The sequence below is a fragment of the Chiloscyllium punctatum genome, chromosome 40 (assembly GCF_047496795.1).
Source record: "Chiloscyllium punctatum isolate Juve2018m chromosome 40, sChiPun1.3, whole genome shotgun sequence".
Classification (NCBI taxonomy): domain Eukaryota; kingdom Metazoa; phylum Chordata; class Chondrichthyes; order Orectolobiformes; family Hemiscylliidae; genus Chiloscyllium; species Chiloscyllium punctatum.
Genome location: NC_092778.1, coordinates 43,794,362 through 43,820,833, shown reverse-complemented (window position 1 = coordinate 43,820,833; position 26,472 = coordinate 43,794,362). Strand labels below are relative to the sequence as shown.

At 40.2% G+C, this 26,472-nt stretch overlaps 1 protein-coding gene across 2 annotated transcripts in view; it reads right to left on the bottom strand.

Annotated features, from left to right (window-relative positions):
- Positions 1–25,940, bottom strand: part of tbc1d24 (TBC1 domain family, member 24) — a 44,261-nt gene extending 18,321 nt beyond the window's left edge. The window contains exons 1-3 of one of the 2 annotated variants that reach the window (XM_072559700.1): positions 25,862–25,940; positions 4,075–4,203; positions 1,218–2,268 (exon numbers count right to left, since the gene is read on the bottom strand). In XM_072559700.1, coding sequence (XP_072415801.1) covers positions 1,218–2,179 — 962 coding nt within the window. In that variant the 5' untranslated portion in view covers positions 2,180–2,268; positions 4,075–4,203; positions 25,862–25,940. Of the gene's footprint in view, positions 1–1,217; positions 2,269–4,074; positions 4,204–25,805; positions 25,826–25,861 lie in introns of those variants that run through there. The other variant, XM_072559701.1, reaches the window with a different exon arrangement.
- Positions 25,941–26,472: the final 532 nt, after the last annotated feature.

Here is a 26,472-nt window from a genome sequence, read left to right as displayed (position 1 = left end):
AGATTCGGCCAAGATTTCATCAGAATGTAGCAAATGCAACTCCTCTATTCAAGAAGCAGAGAAGCACATAGAAAATAGGAAATTGTAGACGAGTTAGTTTGACATCTGTCATGGAAATGGTGTTAGAATCAATTGTTAAAAGTTTAATGGGCACTTAAAATTATATTGAGAAAAGTCAACATGGTTTTGTGAAAGGGAAATCACGTTTTAATAATATCAGTTCTTCTAAAGATCAGCATATGCTGCAGATAAATGGAAGCCCTGTAGACAGAGTACTTGGATTTCCAGATGGCAGTTTAAGAAAATAAACGGTGTGGGGGGGGTAACATATCAGTGTTGCTTGCTTGCTATCAATCAGTCAATCTGAATGTGTGCACAAGTGGTGAATTGTTGATCAGTAAGTTATAATGAGCGGAGTCACAAAGGGGTTTGTGTGGGGGCCTAAAATCTTTTAATTTAGTTACTTGGATGATGGGAACAAAGGGATGGTAACTAAAGCAGAGGATTCAAAGATGAGTCGGTAGGTATGTTGCAGAGATGAGTTTGCAGGTTTAAGGGGCAGAAGGTTTACAGGTGATACGAGGAAAACCTTTTTCACAAAGAGTTCTGGGATTCTGAAACTCACTGAAAGAATCGAACAGGCAGGAACCCTAAAGGTGAAGCAAGTGGTTAAAACATCTGACAGAGAATAATGTGGAAGTGTAAAGTTGTTCGTTTTGGCAGGAAGTATGAACTGCAGAATATTATTTATATGAATAACAATGTGGAATGCTAATGTGCAGAGGGATCTAGGTACTCTAGTACACAAATCAAAATGTTAATGCACAAGGGCATAATCAAGGCCAATAATGAAATGTTATCTTTTATTAAAAGAACAATTTGATGGAATCATATAATTATAGAGCAGCAAGGTGGTGTGGGGGGAGGAGGAGATTGGTGACAGGGAGTTTTTTTTATAATTAAGGGTGCATATTAGTTGCAACTATTCCTCTGCAGCTTTATGAAAAGACTTAAGATTGACAATTTATGCAAAGACAATCTTCAATATCAGTGAAGGACAAAGGATTGAATTTCATTCCAGTTCCCATTAATCAAAATCAACCGATTAGCAAGTTGTTTAAAAGGTGAGAAAACATTTAAACAGCAAGTTATGCATAAGAACACATTTTTCCCCTAAGATCCCAGATTGATTCGAGCCCTAAAATATGTTCAATCACCTCTTTTGATTTACTGTGATGCCTTTTTGCTTCAGTGCTTTTTCATTGGCATCGCGAAGCAAACGGATCTCCTTCCTTGAGAACAGGCGAATAGAGAACGCTTTGTCCAACAGCTTCTCAATTGGGACATGGTCAGCAATTCCTTGAATGAAGTTCTGGATATCAGTTCGAATGTCAGCAGATTTTTCAGACTGCCTGATTCTGACTTTTCGGAAAAATTTGAGCACAGCCAATGCTACCCTGTAAAGTACTTTAAATCCTTCGACAAAGAAGATATCTAACACACGGACTGCATAGTTAAATGGCAGGTCTCCAAAAATCCATCGTAGCCAATTAGAGTAAACCTCCAGGACATCCTCTGAAGCACTCACTATTAGCTTGTGGGCACCTTGGCAGTATTTGTTGGCTAGATCTCCAAAGGTCATACAAGAGGACTCATAGGCAAGGAAGGTTTGATCTATGAAATGTTTTGTACGGTCGTTACAAGCCAAGAGCCGGCACACCTTCTCAAAACAATCTGCTTCATCAGTGCTGTAATGTAGGAGCAGTGCGACAATGGCTGGCAGCACAGGACAGAAAGAGATGTCTGGAAACTGGTTGGAAATACAAACCACAATCTTCCTAACTGCAACAATTCCATCGGTGTTCAGGCAATAGTTTGGTACTGCACTACCATTGACAAATTCCGGCATTGGCAGAGTTGAGGCATTCTTTTTTCCTGTGATTTTTCCAACAATATCCTTGTACACCTCAGCATCAGGTGTCACTGTCCTGCATGAGACAGCTTTGATAATTTGTTCATAGATTTTTGTTCTTAAAGAGTGGCTCTTTGACCAGTAACCTTGTCTTGCGTACTGCTTTAACAAGTTGCTATCTATGCGGGATAGGACCACAGGACTATCCTTCTCCAGGTCAATCATTTTGTCCCAATCCACAAACTGTCCACTCTCCATGTAAGACATAGCTGGAGCTCACCGATCCTTTTGTTTCAATATTTGAGAATTGAAGGCGAGGGGGCAGAATTTGATCCTCAAGGTGCACCTGTTTTTCACTGTTAGACAAAAGACATCACAAATTAGTATTTTACAACTATTACAGCTTTAAGCATCCAAAAGGACATACTCAAAGATTGAAAAGTGAACTAATTGGAAGACTTTGTCATAGCTTTTTATCTTGCATTCAGCAAGACAATTTTCAAGAATTCCAATTTAAGGGGAAAACTAGCATTTATGCTGCATGAGTGGGCAATGCTGATTAGTTGGTAAGCAAACTCTGATTGGCAGAGGCATTACCATGTAGAATGCCCTAATAAATGGTAATTGACAGTTAATTGCAAAGCTGTGTTTAACTTGGACCGGTCAACTCTGATTAATTTCTCAGGAAAATATCTGGACTAGTCAATAGTTGTCAATCTTGTTGAAACTACACCTGTTTTAACTCATACAGTGGAATTTTGAGAGCATCAAATTGGCTGCAATGTTTTTCCAAGTAAAATGAGGTGCAATACACATTGCAACATTTTAAAGTGAAATACAATCCCACAGGCATTTCACCTCAGACCCACCTGAGGTGTAATACTGAAATACAAAGAAGTGCCTATATTCATACACAAACATACAAATCAGGCGTAAGCCACTCAACTGCACTAGCCTGGGAGACCACTTAAAAAAATCATGGCTGATCTGATTGTACATTTAAGTCCATATCTCATCTACCCTCGGTTACATTTCATCAGCAGTATGAATGGCAACTAAATGAACATGCAGGTAAACTTATATTGCAAACTCTAATTTCATTTTATGTACTTTGCCTTCAATACCTGCATTCACCAAAAGACTAATTCTCAGAATTACTGGCGGCAGTTTGATCAGTCAATAAATTAACATACAATAAATCCTCTGTGTCAGCAACATCATGACTTCACCTATCTATGCCAAAAAATAAGTATCAAAGATCAACAACCGCAGACAAAAATTGCATATCCATTATATTTTTAGCCATTTTAAGCCTATTTTTAACTAACTTCACACACGTAAATTTTATCATTTATAAATTTTCTCAAGAAAGGAATCCTCGTGGATATGGAAGAATGACTGTAGTGTTTTTAGATAACAGGTTACTGTCCAGCATAAATCAGGTAAATGTTTGACAAGATTCCAATTGTATTCCATTTTAACTAAAATGTCTGTGTGTATTTTAAGAATTGACAAAATAAACACAACTAATGGTGTTGCTGCTTTGGAGAGCGGAGTTCCAAATTACAAGCATTCATGAGGTTACATCATTCTAGAAGTGTTTAAGGGTCAATACACTCTGTGTACAGATCACACAGGCTGGTACAACCGTCATTATCCAGAGATCTTTATTTCAGATAATTTACCTTCCATGCAGTAAAAATAAACTGGTGTTAAACATTAAGCACATTAACTTCATAGTCACACCAAATACGACCATAACCCACCTCCAAGTAGAACGTTATTACAGTTCAGAATATATTTAGGAAAAAACACAATCATGTGAACCTGATTCTTTTGTACTTCTGTAGTTCCATTGAGTTTAATCTTCATGGTCATACATTTCAAGTTTGGATTTTGGGTCACAAGGTCACCAACAATTGTGTTCAAAACTGCTCATGCTACATGCTCTGGGTTGCTTCTGCAATGAATTTACTCTTACATTTCTAGCAGCAGGTACAATCTTTCACTATATCAATCTGTTTTCTAAACATAAGCAATGGCATTGGAAAAAGATTTGGTGAAATTATGCTTTCAAACTGCAAACGTGTTTTGGTTTCCGTTCTCTCTCAATATGAATGAAAGGTGCAGTCCAGTACAGAATTCAAGATAAAAACACTCACCAGTATCCAATCCAATTACCCAATTTTCCCATGCAGGACATTTAATGGTGTGCAGTTAACCTCCATCCAATGCAAGCACCTGCATCAAAAAGCTGAGAAACCTTGAGTTCTTTTCTGCTGAATGAATTCCTGTGTGTAAGAAATATTATTTTGAATAAAATTAATAGGAATCCCTCGAGTTTACTTAAAGATAGACTTTATATTTCATTAAATACTTGGAGATCCAGATTATAATAATTCAGTATTATTTTAACCTGAAAACACAAAATCTGCAGTACAAGGAAAGTGTACTCATTGTTTGTGCAATATGCATTCGAGTAGCACAGGAGAGATCTTGACTGCAACCAGTCCAATTATGTTCACAAGTCCTAAACTCTGCCCTCTGTAAGCTTCAGTTCATCCAAAATCGTGCACCCTACCCCACATCAAATTCTTCATGCTTATCACCACTATTCTTTAGCCAATTCTCAAACTCAAATTTTAAGCTCTATTTAAATCCTAACAGAGTCTTAGAGATGTACAGCACGGAAACAGACCCTTCGGTCCAGCTCGTCCATGCCGACCAGATATCCCAACCCAATGTAGTACCACCTGCCAGCACCTGGCCCATATCCCTACAAACCCTTCCTGTTCATATACCCATCCAGATGCCTTTTAAATGTTGGAATGGTACCAGCCTCCACCACTTCCTCTGGCAACTGATGCATACATGCATCATCCTCTGCGTAAAACAGTTGCCCTTAGGTCTCTTTTATAATTTTTCCCTCTCACTCTAAACCTATGCCTCCTAGCTCTGGGGTCCCCACCCCAGGGAAAAGACTTTGTCTATTTATCCTATCCATGCCCCTCATAATTTTATAAACCTCTATAAGGTCACCTCTCAGCCTCAGGGAAAACAGCCCCAGCCTGTTCAACCTCTACCTGTAGGTCAAATCCTCCAACCCTGGCAACATCCTTGTAAATCTTTTCTGAACCCTTTCAAGTTTCACAACATGACCTTAACTATCCCATCTCAAACTTCCTCAACTCCACAATTACCTCCTGAACCTTCCTTCCCTATCTGTTGTGCTTATGTTTATTAAAAAAAACTTTAAATGATAGAATATCTACAGTGCATAAAATGGTCCAAGAAATGAATTGATGGTGACTAAGATGGCACATCACAACTGCTAATCAAAAATCAGTTATTTATGGGCGGCATGGTGGCACAGTGGTTAGCACTGCTGCCTCACAGCCCCAGAGACCTGGGTTTAATTCCCGCCTCAGGCAACTGTGTGTGGAGTTTGCACATTCTCCCAGTGTCTGTGTGGGTTTCCCCCCACAGTCCAAAAAAGTGTGCAGGTTAGGTGAATTGGCCATGCTAACTTGCCTGTAGTATTAGATGAAGGGGTAAATGTAAGGGACTGGGTTTGGGTGGGTCGCTCTTCGGAGGGTCGATGTGGACTTGTTGGCCCGAAGGGCCTGTTTCCACACTAAGTAATCTAATTTAAAACCACGTGAAAGCAGCTACCAAATGGAAGAAAATAAGTTTGATTTTCATGAAGTGAATTTGAGAGAAGAGAAAGAAATATACAAAATAAAAATCAGTAAAGCAAATAATAAGAGCTGGCACTTTAGCACAGTTTATGGTGTCTGGAACAATCCATATGGGAGCTTGATGAGTACATGTTGTACATTTGGCACATCATACACCATAACAGATACTCTGCAGCTCTAAGATCAATGGATTATGACCCTATTCAATAGGACAAGCTGTACCTCTTCTAGAGAGCCAAGGTGGGTCAACGCTGCTGACACAAAGAATGTTAAAGTCGTATTTTGCAAGTTATACAATGGAATGTATATCTAATCTGGGATTAGATGTGTGTATGGGCATGCCAACTCTCAATGCTGTAGGAGCTGCTGCTCATGAAGAAGGCTCCTGCAATTGTATAAATGTAAGAAACTGCAAGGCTTGCTTCGTCTAGTGTACTAGAGGGAAATCTTCTCTTGATCTAGCCAGAAGAGCCTGTTGTACTTAACAAGGTATAGCTTATTGCACATTAGCAACTAATTACAAAGTACATTTATAGACAGATATTGCTGTAGCTACTTGGAAGAGGACCAATTGTTAGGTCTGACCTCTTCAGGATCCTAAATTGTTCTACAAAGCTACAAGATATTACCATAGTGGTCAGTGCTTATGGCGCAATTCAGTATTAACCCTTTCAGATCCACATACAACAATCTGTGTGCACTACAAAATAAAAAACACAATTACATCAAAGCACAAGTTAAATCAGTTGCTTAAAAGAATTGCGCTGTGGACGTCACCTGCAAGGCTTGTATTACTGTATTCCCCTAACTGTTCAAGGTTGATGGTGCATTCCATGTAATGAAGTCCTCCCCGTGGTGTTGTTTGGGAGTGAGCCGCAGGATTGTGACCAAGCAACACATAAGGAACAGGAATGTTACATTTAAGTCGGAAAGATGCGAGACAAGGAGGTGGAAGCGTTCCTGTGCACCTGTATCCATCATATGGTGGAAGTTGCATATTTGAGGTACTGTCAACAACGACTTGGTTACTTCACACACAATATACAACAGAGGAACAGGCCATGCAGCCCAATCAGTTTGTGCTGATCTCTATACTCTGTACTGCTTCCTCCCAAGCCATCTAATTAATCTTAACCTTAGAGCATATCTTTCAAGTCCTCTTCTTTCATGTACATATTAGGTTTCTTTTTTAGAAGCAAATCTATTTGCTTTAACCCTTTTCTGAGGCAACTAAGTTCATATTCTAACCATCAAATAAAAAAAGTACAATTTTCCTATGGCGTTCATTCGTAAATCTCTCATATTTATAGTTCATAGTTTTAGACTCATCTACAAGTTGAATCAGTCATCGCTAACGAATTAACAATTTTACACATCTTGTGCAGGAAATTTGTTTTTGAAAATAAATAAGTGGTCCACTAAATCACTGGTGCTGTGGGGGGAGCTATTCTTTTATATGTAGATTAAAATTTAGGGGTTAAATTAATTTTAATTTCTAAAATGCTGTTAACTCATGTTAACAGTTAGTTGCATTTTACCTTGTATATACACACTACAGCTACAATGTGCTGTGGTGAATGATGGTGCTGCAATCAATGACCTGAACTAAATTGAGCTCAGCTTCTAACAAAGCCACGACAAAGCACTCACCAGTTTAAAATGTCAGATCAAGAAAATACAATTTAAAAGTATTAACTTTTAAGCAGTCACATAATTTCACCAAATCTTTTTAAAACACAGGGCTGCACTTAACACCAACTATTTCATGCCCATCAAATGCTCTCTGAGTTCCTGACCATCACAAGATGAAAATTCCACAATCTGATCTGACAATTGTGGTTTAGTGTTGGATTAAGGTTCCACTACTAAGTTATTCTAGATGCAAAAGTACAAAGCCTGTAACCAAATGTTGGTTGGAATTTTAGTACCATTACTTTGAGACAAGTGAAATAATTTTAGATAATAATGGATCGAATACTCTTAATTGCCAAAAGGTTTAGGTGGATTGATCCAACTGTTAAATTGGAATTACAGGAGGATGATAGCTGCAAAGATACAGGATGATTTAGCAGCCATTTCTGTTAGTATAAGCAGTTCAACTGCAGCTTGGTCCTGACAGCAGGATAAAGGCAAGTAAGCTGTTGTAGAACTTTGATAGCTAAAAGCTAGTGTGCAAAAACAGCCCAATTTCCTCAGCCTCCAAATTCAATTGTCCTGGTGCATAATGTAACATGCCTTCCCTTGTCTGCTCAAATTCATAGTACTCTCTACCTGGGGCGCACACTGGAATTTGTGAACACGAAATCAAGTTCAATCTGTCCTGAAGAAAGGTCACTGGACTCAAAACTGTTAATTCTGTTTCTTTCTTCACAGATGCTGCCAGACTTGCTGAGGTTCTATATGAATTTCTGTTTTTGTTTCAAATTTCCAGTGTCCGCACTTTGTTTTATTCAAGTTCAATCTAGTTCACCAACCATTGTTGCAATAATTGCATGATACTACTATAACAGTTGTTGACTTACCATAGCAATCAGGAAAAGTGGTGGTGGAATCCATTGTGAAGGATGAGATTTCTGAATACAAGGAAGAATATGATAAAACCTTGCTGACTTTGCCATATTTTATCAAGCGGAGGTCATGCCTGACAAATCTGCTAGAAGAGTTTGAGGAAGTAACAAGCATGTTGGACCAAGGAGAGCCAATGGATGTTGAGATGAATCGAGATGAAGGAACTGAGGGCATTCTGGCCAAGTTTGCAGACGATACAAAGATAGGTAGAGGGACAGGTAGCACTAAGAAGGCAAGGAGGCTGCAGAAAGATTAGGATAGGTTAGGAGAGTGGGCAAAGAAGTGGCAGATGCAGTATAATGTGGCAATGTAGGAGGGCATGCACTTTGGTAGGAAGCAAAGAGGCATGGACTATTCTCTAAAAAGGGGAGAAAATTCATAAGTCTCAAGTACAAAGAGACTTGGGAGTTCTAGTCCAGGACTCTCTCAAGATAAACTTGCAGGTTAGGTCAGTAAGTTAGGAAGATAAATGAAATGGCATTTGTTTTGACAGAATCAGGGATTTACTTCTGGAGGTTCTATAAGACTCTAGTCAGACCACATTTGGAATGTTGTGCGCAGTTTTGGGCCCCATATCTCAGGAAGGACGTACTGGCTCTGGAGTGTGTTCAGAGGAGGTTCATGAGAATGGTCTCAGGAATAAAAAGCTTAACATATGAAGAACAGTTGAGGACTCTGGGTGTACACTTGGAGTTTGGAAGGATGGCAGGGGGGTATCTAATTGAAACTTACAGAACACTGAATTGCCTAGACAGAGTGGATGCTGGGAAGATGTTTTCATTGGTAGGACAGACTAGGACCCAAGGGTACAGCTTTAGATTAAAGGGAATACTTTTTAGAATGGAGATGAGGAGAAACGTCTTCAGCCAGGGAGTGGTCTACGGAATTCATTGTCCTGGCTGTTGAGGCCAGGTCATTGAGTATACTTAAGACGAAGATAGACAGATTCTTGATCATGTGTTACAGGGAGAAAGCAGGAGACTGGGGTTGAAAAACTTAATGATTGAAAGGCCATTCAGCCCATCAAGGCTGCTCTGCCAAATTTCTGCTCTTATGTCTTATGATGCTATGGTTGCGTAATGTCACTGCACAAGTAATCCAGAGGCTACAGGATTTCAATTCCAACCATGGCAGGTGGTTAGCTTTATGGTCCAGACTAGTGAACTGAATTAAAACATAATTAGTAAAACATCTGGTTTACTAATACCTATCAGGGAAGCAAATCTATGGACCTCACTTTGTCTAGCCTACCAGTGACTCTTGACTCACAGCAATGAGATGGACTGTTAACCACCATTTGAAATGGCCAGCCAAAGTTCAAGGGTAATGACAACCACGCACCATGAAAGAATAAAAATAAAATTAACCTAGCCCAGAACAAACCCAAAAATGAACCAAGGACACCCTTAGGGCTTTGGAACTTTAGGACCAAGCTATCATACAAATATGCAGTCTGCGTTATGTCAATTTTAACAAATATATTTTGCATAAACATTTGTATACCTCAACCTAAAACTGTAACAAGTTCATCTATTATGAGTTTTCATGCGTTATAAAATGTAAGATCTGCAAAATCTTTAACTGGCTGATAATTTCAGTGTCTCAGTTTATAGAAATTGTACATTAATATAAGAAGCAAACGCCGCTCACTCCTCAAATTCTAGATAGTTTTGCTATTCTCAATCATTGTTCAACTTCGACTGAAGGGAATTACTTCTCTATGCAGGACAAAATCAGCTAATTAAGTTGGCAAATAAACTGCCTATTCAGATCAGAATGATGGACTCAAAATCTTAGATGTATGCAGGAGGAAAGGAACTCCAATTAATTAGAGAGATTTATTTGAAACTTCCAAGGCTTTCCTCACTAATGTTTGGTAGGAGTAGCTCAGAGCTGGTCCAGATCATCAGTTTGTAAGGTTTGTACACAATAAACACAGCTAACAGCAGAAAAGACTTACATTTTGCACAACCACTAAATGTCTCAAAGCTCGTTATAGCCAATTAAGAGTTGGGAATAGATATTTACATTTAAGGAATACGTGAAAAAGCTACAAGGGATGGAACTATTTGGGGATTTTTTGGATTTGAAAGGGTTTTACTTTATTTTAAACACAAAGTCAACAGGTCAACGTCTGTTTTGGCTTGCCTGCTGTATAAGGAAAGTATTTGTGGGGAAAAAGGCAAGAAAGCTTTCAGGGAAATAATAGATAGAGTTAACGCTTCTTAAATATTGAAAATCCTGGATTTGAGAGTGTGGAAGCCTCTGTGTAAATGGTTTTCTTGTATCCCTTCCTGGACTTTGGTCTGTAAAATAGAAAAGTAAACTGTGTAATCTCTGCAGACAGCATTGTCTTTTATGGATTGGCTCTTTGTTTTTGTAATTAAAGGTATATTGTTCTTATTCTGCATTATAATTAAAATGTTAACCAATGTTTGTCACATTGGGAGGCACGGTGGCACAGTGGTTAGCACTGCTGCCTCACAGCGCCAGAGACCCGGGTTCAATTCCCACCTCAGGCGACTGACTGTGTGGAGTTTGCACGTTCTCCACGTGTCTGCGTGGGTTTCCTCCGGGTGCTCCGGTTTCCTCCCACAGTCCAAAGATGTGCAGGTCAGGTGAATTGGACATGGTAAATTGCCCGTAGTGTTACGTAAGAGGTAGATGTAGGGGTATAGGTGGGTTACGCTTCGGCAGAGCGGTGTGGACTTGTTGGGCCGAAGGGCGTTTCCACACTGTAAGTAATCTAATCTAATTCAAAAAAAACATTTTAAGAATCAGATGCATTATAATAAATGGATTATTTTGAGTTCACTTTTTAAACAAAATCTGGTGGAAGTTTCATTTATTTTTGGATAGTAGTACAAAAGGGAATCAATTGGTTATGTTGGTTATTGAATCATGGTGCAACTGGCAGAGCAGTGTGGCTCCCATGCCAACACAGGCTTTCCACTACTATCGTAAGCCAGTACTTTTGAACAATTATTGTTCTATTATAGTAAATGCAGCAGCTAACTTGAATTCAGCAAACTCCCGCAAAACTGTGATAACAATCAGATACTATAATATGTTCTTTGTAATGTTGACCAAGGGATAAACAGTGACCCAGATAGAGGATAATTTGCCTGTTTTTCTTTAAAATGGTTCCATGGGATCCCAACAGGCAGATGGGGCCTTGCTTTAACAGCTCATTCAAAAAGGATCTTCAACAGTCAAATGCTCTCTTTATACTGAACTAGAATGTCAGCCTTGTTTTTGTGTACTCATGTCCTGAAGTGGGAATCAATAACTCCAAGGTAAGCATGCTATCAAGTGAGCTGTGAATAGGTGATGATACACAAGGAGATTGGTAAATGAGGGGTGACAGGGATTTGGAGGTGTGTCTGGGTATGATGCATTTCAGAGGGTTGGTGCAGACCTGAATGACCTCTTTCTGTACTGTAGGGATATTATGATCTCTGAGAAGAAGTGAAATGATCTAACAGATCACAGTCAAGAAATAGAGAGGGGCACCACAATACAAAAGTAATAAAAAGGAACGTAAACAAAGAATGGGAGGCTTAGAAAAATGAAAACGATGGTGTCAGCTACAAACTGCAGCTTAGAAAATATTCCATCCTGAATTTTACTTACTAATATTACAAGCAGCTGTCTTAATACTTATCCCATGATACTCCACCAGCAGCTTACACCCACTGACTCATCACCCATTGCCGTCAGCCAGCCACACTTAACTGAGAAAATGATTTTATTCACGCTTCCTCTGCACGTTTTCCCTTCCTACTTTTGACCACAATACATCCACTTCATTTTGAAATTCTGAAAGTTATAATAATTTATAATAATTTAATATATTTCCATCAGAAACGTTAACAGAAGTACTGAATGCTTTCAGTGCTTTTGTTTCTTTCCTCATATTTTTAAGCCAGGATCACGGCCAAATAGGTTTCCAATTGTAATCTTGCTGCCAAACATTATTTCACTTAGTTGGAAAACCTAGATTAAGAAGGGTACATCACATTTCCTGGCTTGTGCTTTGGTACCAAACAGCAACACAGCATTAAAACAATATTTTAAAAACTTAACTCCACATTTCCACGCTCACCTCCAATATCAAACTAAAACAAATCATTATTTTAAAAAGCTGCAAAAAAAAACTGCAACACAGGATTATTTGTTCATTGGGTCATGGTGCAAATACCTTACTGCATCATACGGAGGTTCTGACCTTGGGTAAATTTGTTGTACTACAACCTCGCATGTAACTAATCTAGCCCATAAAACCAATTACAATGCAATATAGTGCTTTTAACACAAAAGTTAACAGTGTATTCTCTCTGGTTAATTCAGGATTAATATTAAATAAAAAGGTATTATATATAAATAACTGCATAGGAACTCAAGTATGTACAAGCATAAAATGGAAGCTTAGCTAAGGGTATCTAGGCTCAATTAAGTTACTCAGCAAGCTCACTGGCTGATCAATTTCTGGCAGTACACCAGGGAAGTATGCAGAACAAATTCTGTGCTGATTGTTGTAAAGGAGAACGTGATTACACTGCGAGAATGGCAGCTGTTTTTAAGAACTATTTAACATATCTTAAACTCGCTTATCACAGTATAGAAAACAACAAAAGCATTTTCTTGAATTGATATTCACAAAACAATCTTTTTTGCACAGATTGGCAGGGACTGAGTGTGGCATTTTTATCTGAACATTATATTTACACTATAAAGGCATTTGTTAGTAATGTTAAAATTATATTTGGTTACAGCCTAAGAATTCATCACTGGCAATTTTAATCAAAGGCAAAACTGAAGTGAAAGAAAAGCCAGAATGGAGGGTCTGAAGCTATGAAACCAAGAGCAAGAGAGTGAACATGCGAGAACCAATGGCTAAGAAATGCAGGAGCCCTGGTAGTAGTGAGGAGGCTGAAGCAGCAGCACAAGCGATGAGAACAGAATGAAGTATCCCATTTGCATGATGTTGAAAATGACGCAAGATGGTTTGAAGAGGAGTGGAATGGGTTGCAAGAGGATTATGACAGCATAAGGAGACTACAAAGGCAACCAAAAAGTTTTAAATTGGTCAGCAAAAGAATATTCAGCTAACTGTGATCCAAGAAAACCTCAAATCACTATGATAGTTAATCCTTGCAAATGAATGCGAAATATCTAGTATGGGCCTTCTTGTGTTGAGGACTTACTATATTTGGTAAAAATGCAGTGGGTCCTACTGTAATGAACACTATCAATTGTTAAACTTAAGTCTCAGATTGAGATCCAAAATGCAGGAAATAGGGTTTGAATGGCCTTGCTAAAATATTTCAACTTCACACATGTACAATGGAAACTCATTAGCTGTGTCCTCTTCATTCTGCTGAAGGTGTTTATGGTGATGGCTTACGTGTAAAAACATGTCAATTATTTTGAAAATTTCCTTTATTAACTCAGGTCTGTTACCTTGTACACATTTAACATTGTTGTGTCCAGGAAATTAATGCTCTCCTGGTAGGTTGTGGCTTTAAGTTAAATGGAGGTTGATATTGGGAATATTGATTTTTTTTAGGCTCTCTTATAAGTATGTCCAAATCCTTCATGTCAACACAAAGGCAGCTTTGTTACTACGAAACAGCATCATTTAATGAATACGTTGGAGCGAATGAAAAAGTTGCCCCAGAAAATCAAACAGTAGCCCTCAAGACAAAAAGCTTATTTTGATCCTTGGTTTGTACCCAAGTCTTGTCAAATGTTAGCTTCTTCCCATATGTTCAGTGAATATGATTTTTAAGTATAAAATTGCTATAGCAATTACCAAATAGAAACAGGTGATTAGACACAACCATCATGTTGATGGTTATTTGGCACAGAATATCCTTAAACCATGTACCTGTTCCTCCACCATTTATTGCACTTTGCTTCAATCAACCTTATAATTTAAATCTTAAATATCTTTAATTCCTGGTTTCTGCCAATCACTGACTTCAGTGGCGTATTCAACAGTCTCACTATCATTTACAGGGGAAAAATGTTTCTCCTGTTTTCAGTCAAAGATCTTACAGCTATATTTGATCTCTCTCATGGATCTAGAATCAGTCTTCTATTCACTGCATTCTTATCTATTCCAAATTTTGAAGACCAAATCACCTGTTAATCTCCTCAACTCCAACAAACTTAAATGGAGACATTTGCAGTATTCCATATGTATAAGAAATGCCCGAAGAAATATTCAACTTCACAGGCAATTTGTCTGGAGTGTGCTACGCTGGGAATTGCACAGGTCCCCATGCATAGCTTCTATCTAAGATGCCATAATAACACTGTAAAAACAATGACTGCAGATGCTGAAAATCAAATACTGGATTAGTGGTGCTGGAAGAGCACAGCAGTTCAGGCAGCATTCTCGTTGGATGCTGCCTGAACTGCTGTGCTCTTCCAGCACCACTAATCCAGCCATAATAACACTGTCCAGTGGAAAATCAAGGCCATGGTTGACAGGCTTCACATAAAACATTTACAAGGACATTGCTGAGTATGGACAATTTGACTTATAGGCAGAGGTTGGTTAGGCTGGGGCTTTTCTTTCCTGTTGCAAAGGCTGAGGGGTAATCTTATTGAGGTTTATAAAATTATGAGGGGCATGGGTAGGGTGAATCAGCAAAGTCTTTTTTCTAAGGTGGGAGAGTCCAGAGGTAGAGGGCATAGGTTTAAGTTGAGAGGGGAAAGATTTAAAAGGGACCCAAGGGACAACGTTTTCATGAAGAGGGTGGTGTGTGAATGGAATGAGCTGCCAGAGGAAACGGTGGAGGCAGGCACAACTACAACATGTAAAAGACATTTGGATGGATATATGAATAGGAAGGGTTTGGAGGGATATGGGCCAAACGCTGTCAAATGGGACTAAGTCAGATTGGAATGTCTGGTTAGCGTGGACAGGTTGGACTGAAAGGTTTGTTTCTGCTCTGTGTGACCATGACTATTTTTAACATGATTAACTGGATGATGACCAAGGAAGAAGACTACATGTTTTTTTGATATTCTTTCTAACAGAATTTAAAAGACTGTTCCTGGAACGAGCTCAAAGTTGTTCTATAAGACCTATAATACTGAATGTGTTCAGAGTCGCAGAGAAGTCCTAAGTGATTGTTCTTCAATATGAATAAACACAAGGGATTGCATTTTGGTAAGGCAAACAAGGGCAGCGCTTATACAATTTATGGTAGGTCCCTGGGTAGTGCTACTGAACAGAGAGATCTAGGAATCAGGTGCATAGTCCTTTCAAACTTGCTTCACAGGTAGACACAGTACTCCAAATGGTGTTTAGCACACTTGACTTCATTGGTTAGATCACTGAGTATAGCAGTTGGGACATCATGTTGAAACTGTACAGAGGTTAGTGAGGCCACTTTCGGAGTACAGTCAGTTCTGCTATAAAAGGTGTTTCGTCAAGGCGAATTGACTTTAATGCAATTAAAGAATTTACACATTTGTAGAACACGAACTTTCCTTATCTGTATGGTCTATAATGCAATCCTGGCCATATTTCTTATGATGTGAGAATGGCATGAGAACGGAACTACCACATTATATCAGAACAGACTGTATTGTGTCTAGTTCTAGTTGCTCTGCTATAGGAAAGATATCATTAAATTTGAGAAGGTTCAGAAAAGATTTACAAGGCTTTTGCTGCAACTGGAGAGCTTGAATTATACGGAGAGGCTAGATAGGCTGAGACTTTTCCCTGGAGCGAAGAAAGTTGAGCGGTGACCTTACAGAGGTTTATAAAATCATGAGGGAGCAGAGATCAGGTTAATAGCAAAGATCTTTTTCCTAGGGAAGTTTAAAACAATGGGGCATTTTTTAAGACGAGAGGAGAAAGATTTAAAAAGGGACACGAGAGGCAATCTTTTCATTCAGAGGATGATTTGTATATGGAATGAACTGTCAAGGGAAGTGGTAAATGCAAGCACAGTTACAACATTTAAAAGACATTTAGAGAAGTACAAGAATAGGAAAGGTTGAGAGGGATACAGGCTAAACGCAAGCAAGGTGGGACTAGTTTATATTGGGAAACTTGGTTGGCATGGACGAATTGGATCGATATGACTGACTCTAAAACAGCACAATGTTTCAAAATTTCCTTTAAATATTTATGCTTCCCTGCACTAGCAACATACTTGTGATCTACACTGTAATTTCTGATGTCTCAATATGGTCCCAAACAGAAACTGCTTGAAAAAGATAACCCTGATGCGTTGGGTGGGTTCCTGCTTTGAAAATCTGCATGCAGTTCTTGGGAAGTAATTCACCATTACGAGTGAACTGTGAAATCCACACTCCTCTTTAAAAATGTGGACTGGCCTGCTGTGCAACACTACCACCACTTTTATTTGTGTGGTCCAAGTGCTAATGGCATAATAGAACATCAAGTAGAATATTATGTAGTCTGTCCTTACGTTATAGCCTATTAACTCATCCTCTCCCCAAATCCAGCCTCAAAGAGAACATGTTTTGCTACCTGTATGCCACACTGCACAGTGATATAACAAGCTCAGTCAGGAACAATGTAACAGGACAATGGCATTCAGCATCCCAACTCCACCCAACCGCTTTGAGTCCCTCTCCCTTGTTAGCATCAATTAGGAAGAAAGGTTCAGATTTAAAATTAATTGTGTTAGCAATTATCTCTTGCTATAATTCCACACATCCAGCAACTTTGTATACAGAGATGCTTCCAAACTTCTTGTCTAAATCATCTGGCTCTGACTTTAAGGTTATGCCCTCTTGTCTAGGACTTCATCCCCTAGAAACATCGGAATTAGCGGCAGGAGTAGGCTAGTCTGTCCTTCAAATGTGTTCCATGTGTACTTGAATGCCTAAATCTTGAATTCCACAGCTGCCAGCTTTACACCACTTAAAATATACTTTACGCTGTCCTTTTTAATGTCCCAAGATGGATTGCTCAACAAAATCCTGGACTGAAACACATATGCCAGTTTTGCCCACTTAAGTGTATCAAAGTCTCTTTGTGAATAGTGCAAATAGAAGCATAAAATGACAATGTTATTAATCTGTTGTAAGAATACTTGAATATCTGTCTTTTTAAACTTTAGAACATCCAAAGTTCTACTGCTCATCTTAACCCTTGCTATGTCCCATTCATTTATCACACCTGCACTCGCTGACCTACACTGGAAACTGATCAAGCAATACTTTGACTTTAAGTAGCATTTTGTACAAATTTTAAAATTCATATCCTTGTTTGCAAATTCCTCCCCAATTATGCAGTTACTGCAAAGTCTCTTCCAAGGATGCCCACCTTGAAGTTCCCAGACGGTAATGTCCTCTGGCCCATTTCCCTCAGAAATATCTGTGCTTCTCTTGGAGTTTTTTGGATTTCAATCGCTCCACAATTGTTGGCCATACCCTCAGTTCCCTAGGCCCCAATCTCTGGGATACACTCCTCTGCACTTCTCTCTCTACCCAACACCACCACATGCAAGATCCCCTCCAAGCCATATCATCTTAAACTTCAATCTATATCACTACTGCTTCATTATCACTAACTGGGATAAAAGCAGGAATCTTGAACAATGGTCTAAATCCAATCTCTGAAGATGAAGCACAGACCTTATGATCACTTGACAGGGATTTACATCATCCACTGCAAAGATAGGTCAGTCAGTCTGGCTAGCCTATTTTGGTCTTGATGACCCCTTTGGCCTCTTTGTATTCTCTGCCTTTTAACTTTATCCACATAACCTTCTACTTTCTTCTTGTGGGTGTTAAATCTAGCTTTCCCTTAAAACTATATGATTTTGTCCAACCACCTTCCACATGTAGCAAGTTCCACATTCTCCCCACTCTCAGGAAGAGAGGTTCTTTTGAATTTTTCTGGATTTCAAGCCAACACCTGTTATTGGCCTTTAATTTTGTTTTTCCTCACAAGTGAAAACCTTTTACATTATTAAAAACTTCTGTTAGGTCAAGTGAAAAGAGACACAGCCTGTTCTTTCTTCCCAAATGGTATAATTTCATTTTGGTATCACCCGGTCTTGTAACCTTCCAGTGCTTCTCTCATTTTTGTATAATGTGACAATCAAACTGTACATGGTACTTCAAGTGTCAGTAGTCATTATGCTGCCATCCTATGTACTAGTAATCCAGTGACTATGTACTAGAGGACTAGACCAATGGTTCAGATAATAGTTCAAAGCCCACAGCAGAGGTTTTATAACCAGAGAAGTACCAGATTATCTTAAAAATTTAGTTTAGTAGAACCCTGAAGGCAAATCAGGCATCCTTACTTTGTCTGAGTACATGTGACTCCACAGCCACAGTAATGTGGTCAACTTAACTGTCTTCAGAAATGGGAGAAAGTGAGGACTGCAGATGCTGGAGATCAGAGTTGAAAAAGCGCAACATGTCAGGCAGCATCCCAGGAGCAGGAGAATTGACGTTTTGGGCATAAGCCCTTCTTCAGGAATGAGGAAGGTATGCCTAGCAGGCTACGATAAAAGGTAGGGAGGAAGGACTTGGGGGAGGGGCGTTGGGAATGCGATAAGTCGAAGGAGGTTAAGGTGAGGGTGATAGGCCGGAAAGAAGATTGCAGATCAAGAAGACAGTGCTGAGTGCGAGGGTTGGGACTGAGATAAGGTGGGGGTGGGGGGTTGGCGGGGGAGAGGAGGAGGGGAAATGAGGAAGCTGGAGAAATCTGCATTCATCCCTTGTGGTTGGAGGGTTCCTAGGCGGAAGATGAGGCGCTCTTCCTCCAGGCGTTGTGTTGCCATGGTCTAGCGATGGAGGCAGCCAAGGACCTGCATGTCCTTGGCAGAGTGGGAGGGGGAGTTAAAATGCTCAGCCACGGGGCAGTTGGTGCGGATGTCCCAGAGGTGGTCTCTGAAACGTTCCGCAAGTAGACGGCCTGTCTCCCCAATGTAGAGGAGGCCACATCACGTGCAGCGGATGGAGTAAAATGTGTGTGGAGGTCCAGGTGAATTTGTGACGGATATGGAAGGATCCCTTGGGGCCTTGGTAGGAAGTGAGGGGGGAGGTGTGGCGCAAGTTTTGCATTTCTTGCGGTTGCAGGGGAAGGTGCCGGGAAATATATCCTTGGTGATGGGATATATTTCCCTCCCCTACCCTATCAGCGAACCGGAAAGACCATTCCCTCCATGCCTCCCTCATCAGGTCCACACCCCCGACCAACCCAATCTTCACTCCTGGCAACCTCTCCTGCAACCGCAAGAAATGCAAAACTTGCGCCCACACCTCCCCCCCTCACTTCCCTCCAAGGCTCCAAGGGATCCTTCCATATCTGTCACAAATTCACCTGCACCTCCACACACATCATTTACCACATCTGCTGCACCCGGTGTGGCCTCCTATACATTGGGGAGACAGGCCGCCTACTTGTGGAACATTTCAGAGAACACCTCTGGGACACCCGCACAAAGCAACCCAACTGCCCCGTGGCTGAACACTCACTCCCCCTCCCACTCTGCCAAGGACATGCAGGTCCTTGGCCTCCTCCATCACCAGACCATGGCAACACAACGCCTGGAGGAAGAACACCTCATCTTCCATCTAGGAACCCTCCAACCACAAGGGATGAATCCAGATTTCTCCAGCTTCCTCATTTCCCCTACCCCCCACCTTATCTCAGTCCCAACCCTCGGACTCAGCACCGCCTTCTTGACCTACAATCTTCTTCCTGACCTCTCCGCCCCCACCCCCTCTCCGGCCTATCACCCTCACCTTAACCTCCTTCCACCTATCACATTCCCAACACCCCTCCCCCCTACCTTTTATCTTAGCCTGCTAGGCACACCTTCCTCATTCCTGAAGAAGGGCTTATGCCCGAAACGTCGATTCTCCCGCTCCTTGGATGCTGCCTGACCTGCTGCGCTTTTCCAGCAACACATTTTTTTGTTCTGTCATAAGAAATTGCCTAGCAGTCAAAAAAAGTCACATCATCTTCTTAAAGGCAGTTAGGGACAAGCGCTGTTCATGATCTGTGAATAAATTTAAAAATTCAATACTTGATACAGGGTTTGCCAACAGTTCACTTTTCAATTATTTTCTTCTAGAAAGAAAACATCAGAAGGAATGTAGACTTGTGACTTAATTAGAATAAAAACAAATGTTCCAATTGGGTGATCAACCCTTCTGGAGTTTCCAGGGGTTAAATATTAATTTCCAGGATGTTGTTGCAAACAACTAAGAACCAATAATGACAATAATTTTTCTTCAAAACACTAACTGACAGCCCTGGCTCAGTTGATAGCACTATCAATTTGATCAGATGTTTCCTAATTCAAGTCCCATTCCAGGGCACAAAACAGAGGCTGATACTGTAATGCTGAATTAATGCTGCACTGTCAGAAAAGCTGTCTGTTTAAAGAGGAGACATTAAGCTCATCTGCCTCTTCAAGTAGACATAAATGATCCTACGGCACAATATGAAGTTCTCTCTGTGCTGTGGTCAATATTTATTGCACAATTAATATCTCAAAAACAATTACCTGATTAGTATCACATTTTTGTTGTGGAAGCAACCTTCCACAAACTGGTTGCCACATTTCCTAAATTACAATGATTACACTTCAAAAGTACTTTGTTGGCTTTAAATCACTCAGATGTCTGCTGGTCAGGAAAATGCTATAAGAGATGCAATTTTTTTTTAAAAAAGATTTTCAAAATGGGAAATTATATCGTTTAACTGGAAGTACATGGGGAAGTTGGATGTTAGGGCGGTTATATGGTGAAAGTTTAGGAAAATGGTCAGTGTTACTTATTAAATAAGATTTCTTTTGCTACAGGCATTCTATGTCTCTGTTTAATAAGAAAGGAGTGCACTGTATTACAAATCAGACTTAGAGTCAGAGATGTACAGCACGGAAACAGACCCTTCGGTCCAACCTGTCCATGCCAACCACATATCCCAACCCAATCTAGTCCCACCTGCCAGCACCTGGCCCATATCCCTCCAAACCCTTCCTATTCATATACCCATCAAAATGCCTCTTAAATATTGCAATTGTACCAGCCTCTACCACTTCATCTGGCAGCTCATTCCATACATGTACCACTCTGAAAAAGTTACCCCTTAGGTCTCTTTTATATCTTTCCCCTCTCACCCTAAACCTATGCCCTCTAGTTCTGGACTCCCCGACCCCAGGGAAAAGACTTTGTCTACTTATCCTATCCGTGCCCCTCATAATTTTGTAAACTTCTATAAGGTCACCTCTCAGCATCCGACACTCCAGGGGAAACAGCCCCAGCCTGTTCAGCCTCTCCCAGTAGCTCAGATCCTCCAACCCTGGCAACATCCTTGTTAATCTTTTCTGAACACTTTCAAGTTTCACAACATTGCTCTGATAGGAAGGAGACCAGAACTGCACGCAATATTCCAACAGTGGCCTAACCAATGTCCTGCACAGCCACAACATGACCTCCCAACTCCTGTACTCAATACTTTGACCAATAAAGGAAAGCATACCAAACACCTTCTTCACGATCCTAGCTACCTGCGACTCCACTTTCAAGGAGCTATGAACCTGCACTCCAAGGTCTCTTTGTTCAGCAACACTCCCTAGGACCTTACCATTATGTGTATAAGTCCTGCTAAGATTTGCTTTCCCAAAATGCAGCACCTCGCATTTATCTGAATTAAACTCCATCTGCCACTTCTCAGCCCATTGGCCCATCTGATCAAGATCCTGTTGTAATCTGAGGTCACCCTCTTTGCTGTCCACTTCACCTCCAATTTTGGTGTCATCTGCAAACTTATTAACTGTACCTCTTATGCTCGCATCCAAATCATTTATGTAAATGATAAAAAGTAGAGGGCCCAGCACCGATCCTTGTGGCACTCAACTGGTCACAGACCTCCAGTCTGAAAAACAACCGTCCACCACCTCCCTCTGTCTTCTATCTTTGAGCCAGTTCTGTATCCAAATGGCTAGTTCTCCCTGTATTCCATGGGATCTAACCTTGATAATCAGTCTCCCATGGGGAACCTTGTTGAACGCCTTACTGAAGTAATTCTGCACAGCAAATTGAGTTTAGTGCTTCTGACACAAAAAGATATGTCATTTGACAAGAGGAAGGGAGGGTATTGGAATATACTTTGCAAAACAGCCAAAAACCTTTGCAACAGAGATGTGTCTGAGTAGAAAACAAGGAAAACCAAAAACAATTCATATTTTAATATCCAGTCTTAGATGGAACAAAATAGGACACTAAATATCCAGTATATTTTGTATATAGTCAGAGTATATTTAGAGATAGATAGGTATCTGATTATAAAAGGGATCAAGGGTTCCAGGGATAAAGTGGGAGAATGGAGTTGAGAAACTTATCAGAGTCAATGGTGTGGTACTGGAAAAGCACAGCAGGACAGGCAGCATCCAAGAAGCAGGAGAATCTATGTTTTGGGCATAAGCCCTTCATCAGGAATTCCTGTGATTTTCTAGTGCCTCACTTTTTGACTCTAATCTCCAGCATCTGCAGTCCTCACTTTCTCCTTGAGAAACTTACCAGCCATGATTGAATGCCAGGAGACAAAAAAAAGAAACTGCATATGCTGGAATCCAAGGTAGACAGGCATTAGGCTGGAAGAACACAGCAAGCCAGGCACATTAGGAGGTGAAGTCGACATTCCAGGTGTGACCCCTCTTTGGGACTGGGGGTGAGTGCAGAACTGCAACTCTCCTGACACCCACCCGCAGTCCTGAAGGGTTTCACTTGCAACGTCAACTGCTCCACCTCCTGATGCTGCCTGGCTTGCTGTGACCTTCCAGCCTCCTGCCTGTCAATGGTTAAATGGCAGGGCAGATTCAAGGGGCTGAACGGCCTAACTTGTGGTCCCATTTCTTATGGTATAAAACATGCAAATTTAAAAAAAAACCACAAATGTAAATTGTACTGGTTTCTGAATTTTCAGGGGGAATGAAATTGAAATAAGGTATTGACAAAAGAAAAGTTAGTGTCAGCACTAGTAACTCAAGTAGAGGTGATATTAAATTTGGGTCATCACACCCCACTCTACACAACATGGTTTTGTTGTTTCTGAATCACCACTGAAATTTAACACCAAGAGGAATGTGATACTTAGATCACTTGCATTTCACTCAACAACATTAAGGAGGGAACATTAATGAACTGTACTATTATAATGTTATTTACTGAGGTGAGGATATAAAAGGGCACCCTACACAGATGACATCAAATGAAATAGCTCACTCAGCTTCTGAGTTAGAAAAATGATTTTAAAAATGTTGCAAGTTGAAAAAACCAAACAAGCAGCAGCTGGGGGAATGTTTTTTTTAAAAAAGGGCTGGAAGGCCTACTCCTGCTCCAATGCATGAATGTCAGAACTAATGTTACGTGCAACATCCTCAAGCAGGACAACCCAGTAACAACAAAAAAGGCCAAATAAAAACAGTGACATATTGACCATGTAGTGTATATAATGTCACATTGGAGAAACCAGAGAATAAGTTCCATCATTACTAGCCTAACTTCCACTTGGATTTTGGGAAATTAGACACAAGAACCAAAATTTTTTAAAAAACAGTTATTTTATATTATTGACAGTCAGCATTTGTTTTTGGAAAGCCAGGATTTCTTTTTATAACCACAAACAGTCAATTCTCTCCAATCCAAAATACTACAAGCTGAATAACATGGTGGAGAAACTAAATTTGGGGATGGTCAGGGAACCCAAAATTGGAGGAGCACAGATCTGAGAAGCTTACAGAACTGGAACAACAACAGAATTGGAAAGGATTGAAGTCTTGGAAGGATCTGAAAATAAATTTGAGAATTTTAATGTGTTATATTTTATTGTTTATCAAGGAGCCACTGCAGTAAGCAAGGGCATGGATGATGGACAAAAGGGATTAAGTGAGTTTTGACAAGAATTCAAGAAGATCCATTATATAGAGTCATAGAGATGTACAGCACAGAAACAGACCCTTCGGTCCAACTCATCCATGCTGACTAGATAACCCAACGTAATCTAGTCCCACCTGCCAGCACCCGGCCCATATACCTCCAAACCTTTCCTATTCAGATACCCATCCAGATGCCTCTTAAATGTTGCGATTATAATAGCCTCCAACACTTCCTCTGGCAGCTCATTACACACACACACACCACCCTCTGCGTGAAAAACTTGCCCCTTAGGTCTCTCATATCTTTCCCCTCACACCCTAAACCTATGCCCTCTAGTTCTGGACGACTCCACCCCAGGGAAAATACTTTGTCCGTTTACCAATATGAAAAGAAACAGTCTGCATTGTCAAATGGCAGTCCTGCAAAATGTGCACAGTGACAAGGGTGCCACTACCCAATCGCTTGATCGTAGTTGTTTTGTCAGTGTTACATTATAACAATGCAAAGCTTCCACAGCACTGATGAATTCTATAATGAACAGCATAATATAGAATTAGACAAGCATGGATTCAAGCTTGTACCAACTATAAATCGTGCTTAAATTTAAAGATTTATGAAATATAATACCATTACATTGTTTACTGGATCATGTAGACAATACCTGCATAATTGTCTTTTCTCCTTGTACTAGAGGACGATTACAGCATTGAAGGACAGCTGCTAAAGACTCAAATCCAAGTCACAGTTAAATTTGTTCCTTAGCAAAAAGTTTGAACTGCTTAGACTGCCTTAGCTGCAAATAAGCAAGCTTTTAAAAGAAGTCACTTTGATCAGCATTTTGAGTTTAGCAATGTTGGTTGTGAATAACGAAGAAATGGAGCCTCAATATTTGGCACTTTGCAGGGTGTGTGCACGTGTATTGGACGTGGAAGGAGAGAAGATTAGTTGATCTAACTGAACCCACAACAAGAACTGTTAGTTTTATGCTTCAATAGGCAGTCAATTCTCTCAGAAACATTGGCATTTCTCAGCAATAACATCCTGGGCTTAATTTATTAAGTGACACTTAGCACAAAAGTTTGATTTCCCCTGTTAAGTTAACAGCAGTTTCCTGTTGTTCTTCCTCTACAAAGAGTCGGTGTTACATAACAAACGATACCTAAAGTAACAGGAATGTTGTAGCACAAGTTCGGGCAACAACTAATTTTTATGTCTTTAAGTTACACTGATAATGTGAACATAAAATCTCCACAAACGTAATGTTATTGATGACAGTATTTACTTGAATACGATCATCCGTCTTACATTTCAAAATACCCTCAAATTGTAGCAACAGTTTCAAACGTTGAAGGCTTCACTTTGCGATTTGTTGCAACACCCAGAACATCAACGAAAATCCAATATCCAACCGAACATGCAACGCAATGAGAATATGCACATTTTCCAACACAAAAATGAAGTCTAATTCCAAGCAACTGACAACAGAGCAAGCAAATCCCAGCCTGCTACAAAGCAGCAATTATCAGTGTGCACTTATCAATTTACAATACAGTCTTAATGCAACAAAAAATCCGCTAAGGTCCTTGCTCAAACTCCACATTTTGCACCAAGACGGGTGGCGCGGCTCCAACTGTCTTGGGGGCTCGAGCTCCGGGTCCCTGGAGGGCACAGGGTGACAGCGCATCCCCTCATCAACCGAAAAAGAAGATAGTCACATTTAAACGTACCTCAAGCAAACCGACAGTATAATTGCGGACTGAGAATTCCGATGTCCGGTACTCACCGTCTGTCACTCACCGCCGCCTGTCCCCTCAATGTCCCACCGACAACGCAGCCAACACGCATGCGTCCGCGGTGTCCCCTTTCGCCAGTGCGCAGGCGCAAGATATCTGTTGACAATGTAAGTGAATTAATTTTAATTTTTCAAGTGCTGCTCACTTCCAAATTTCACCCTATGGCTAAAAGGATAACACCAACTCCTACAACGACAGTTTTTTTTAATTTAAAAAAGGACCAAATCCATGGCATACTCTTTCGGAAAAAAGAAGCCTGGACAATTCTGAATAGGTGAAGGAGAAATGTGGAGAGAATATAACATGGAGATAATATAACTATAAAAACATGATACTACTAATAATTCCAATGGAAATAGAGGAGTTTTTTTTAACTAGAGTGGTTAGAATGTGGAACTTGGCATCGCAGCCAGTGATTGAGGCAACTTGGGCACTTTCAAAAGGAAACGAGACAACTACATGAAAGAATAGAATGATATACCAAAAGGCTGAAGTACGGTAGATTAAATGACTAGAGATTGCGAGAACCATATGTATCATATAGATACATATGTGCCGTACAGGTAAAAACAATGACTGCAGATGCTGGAAACCAGATTCT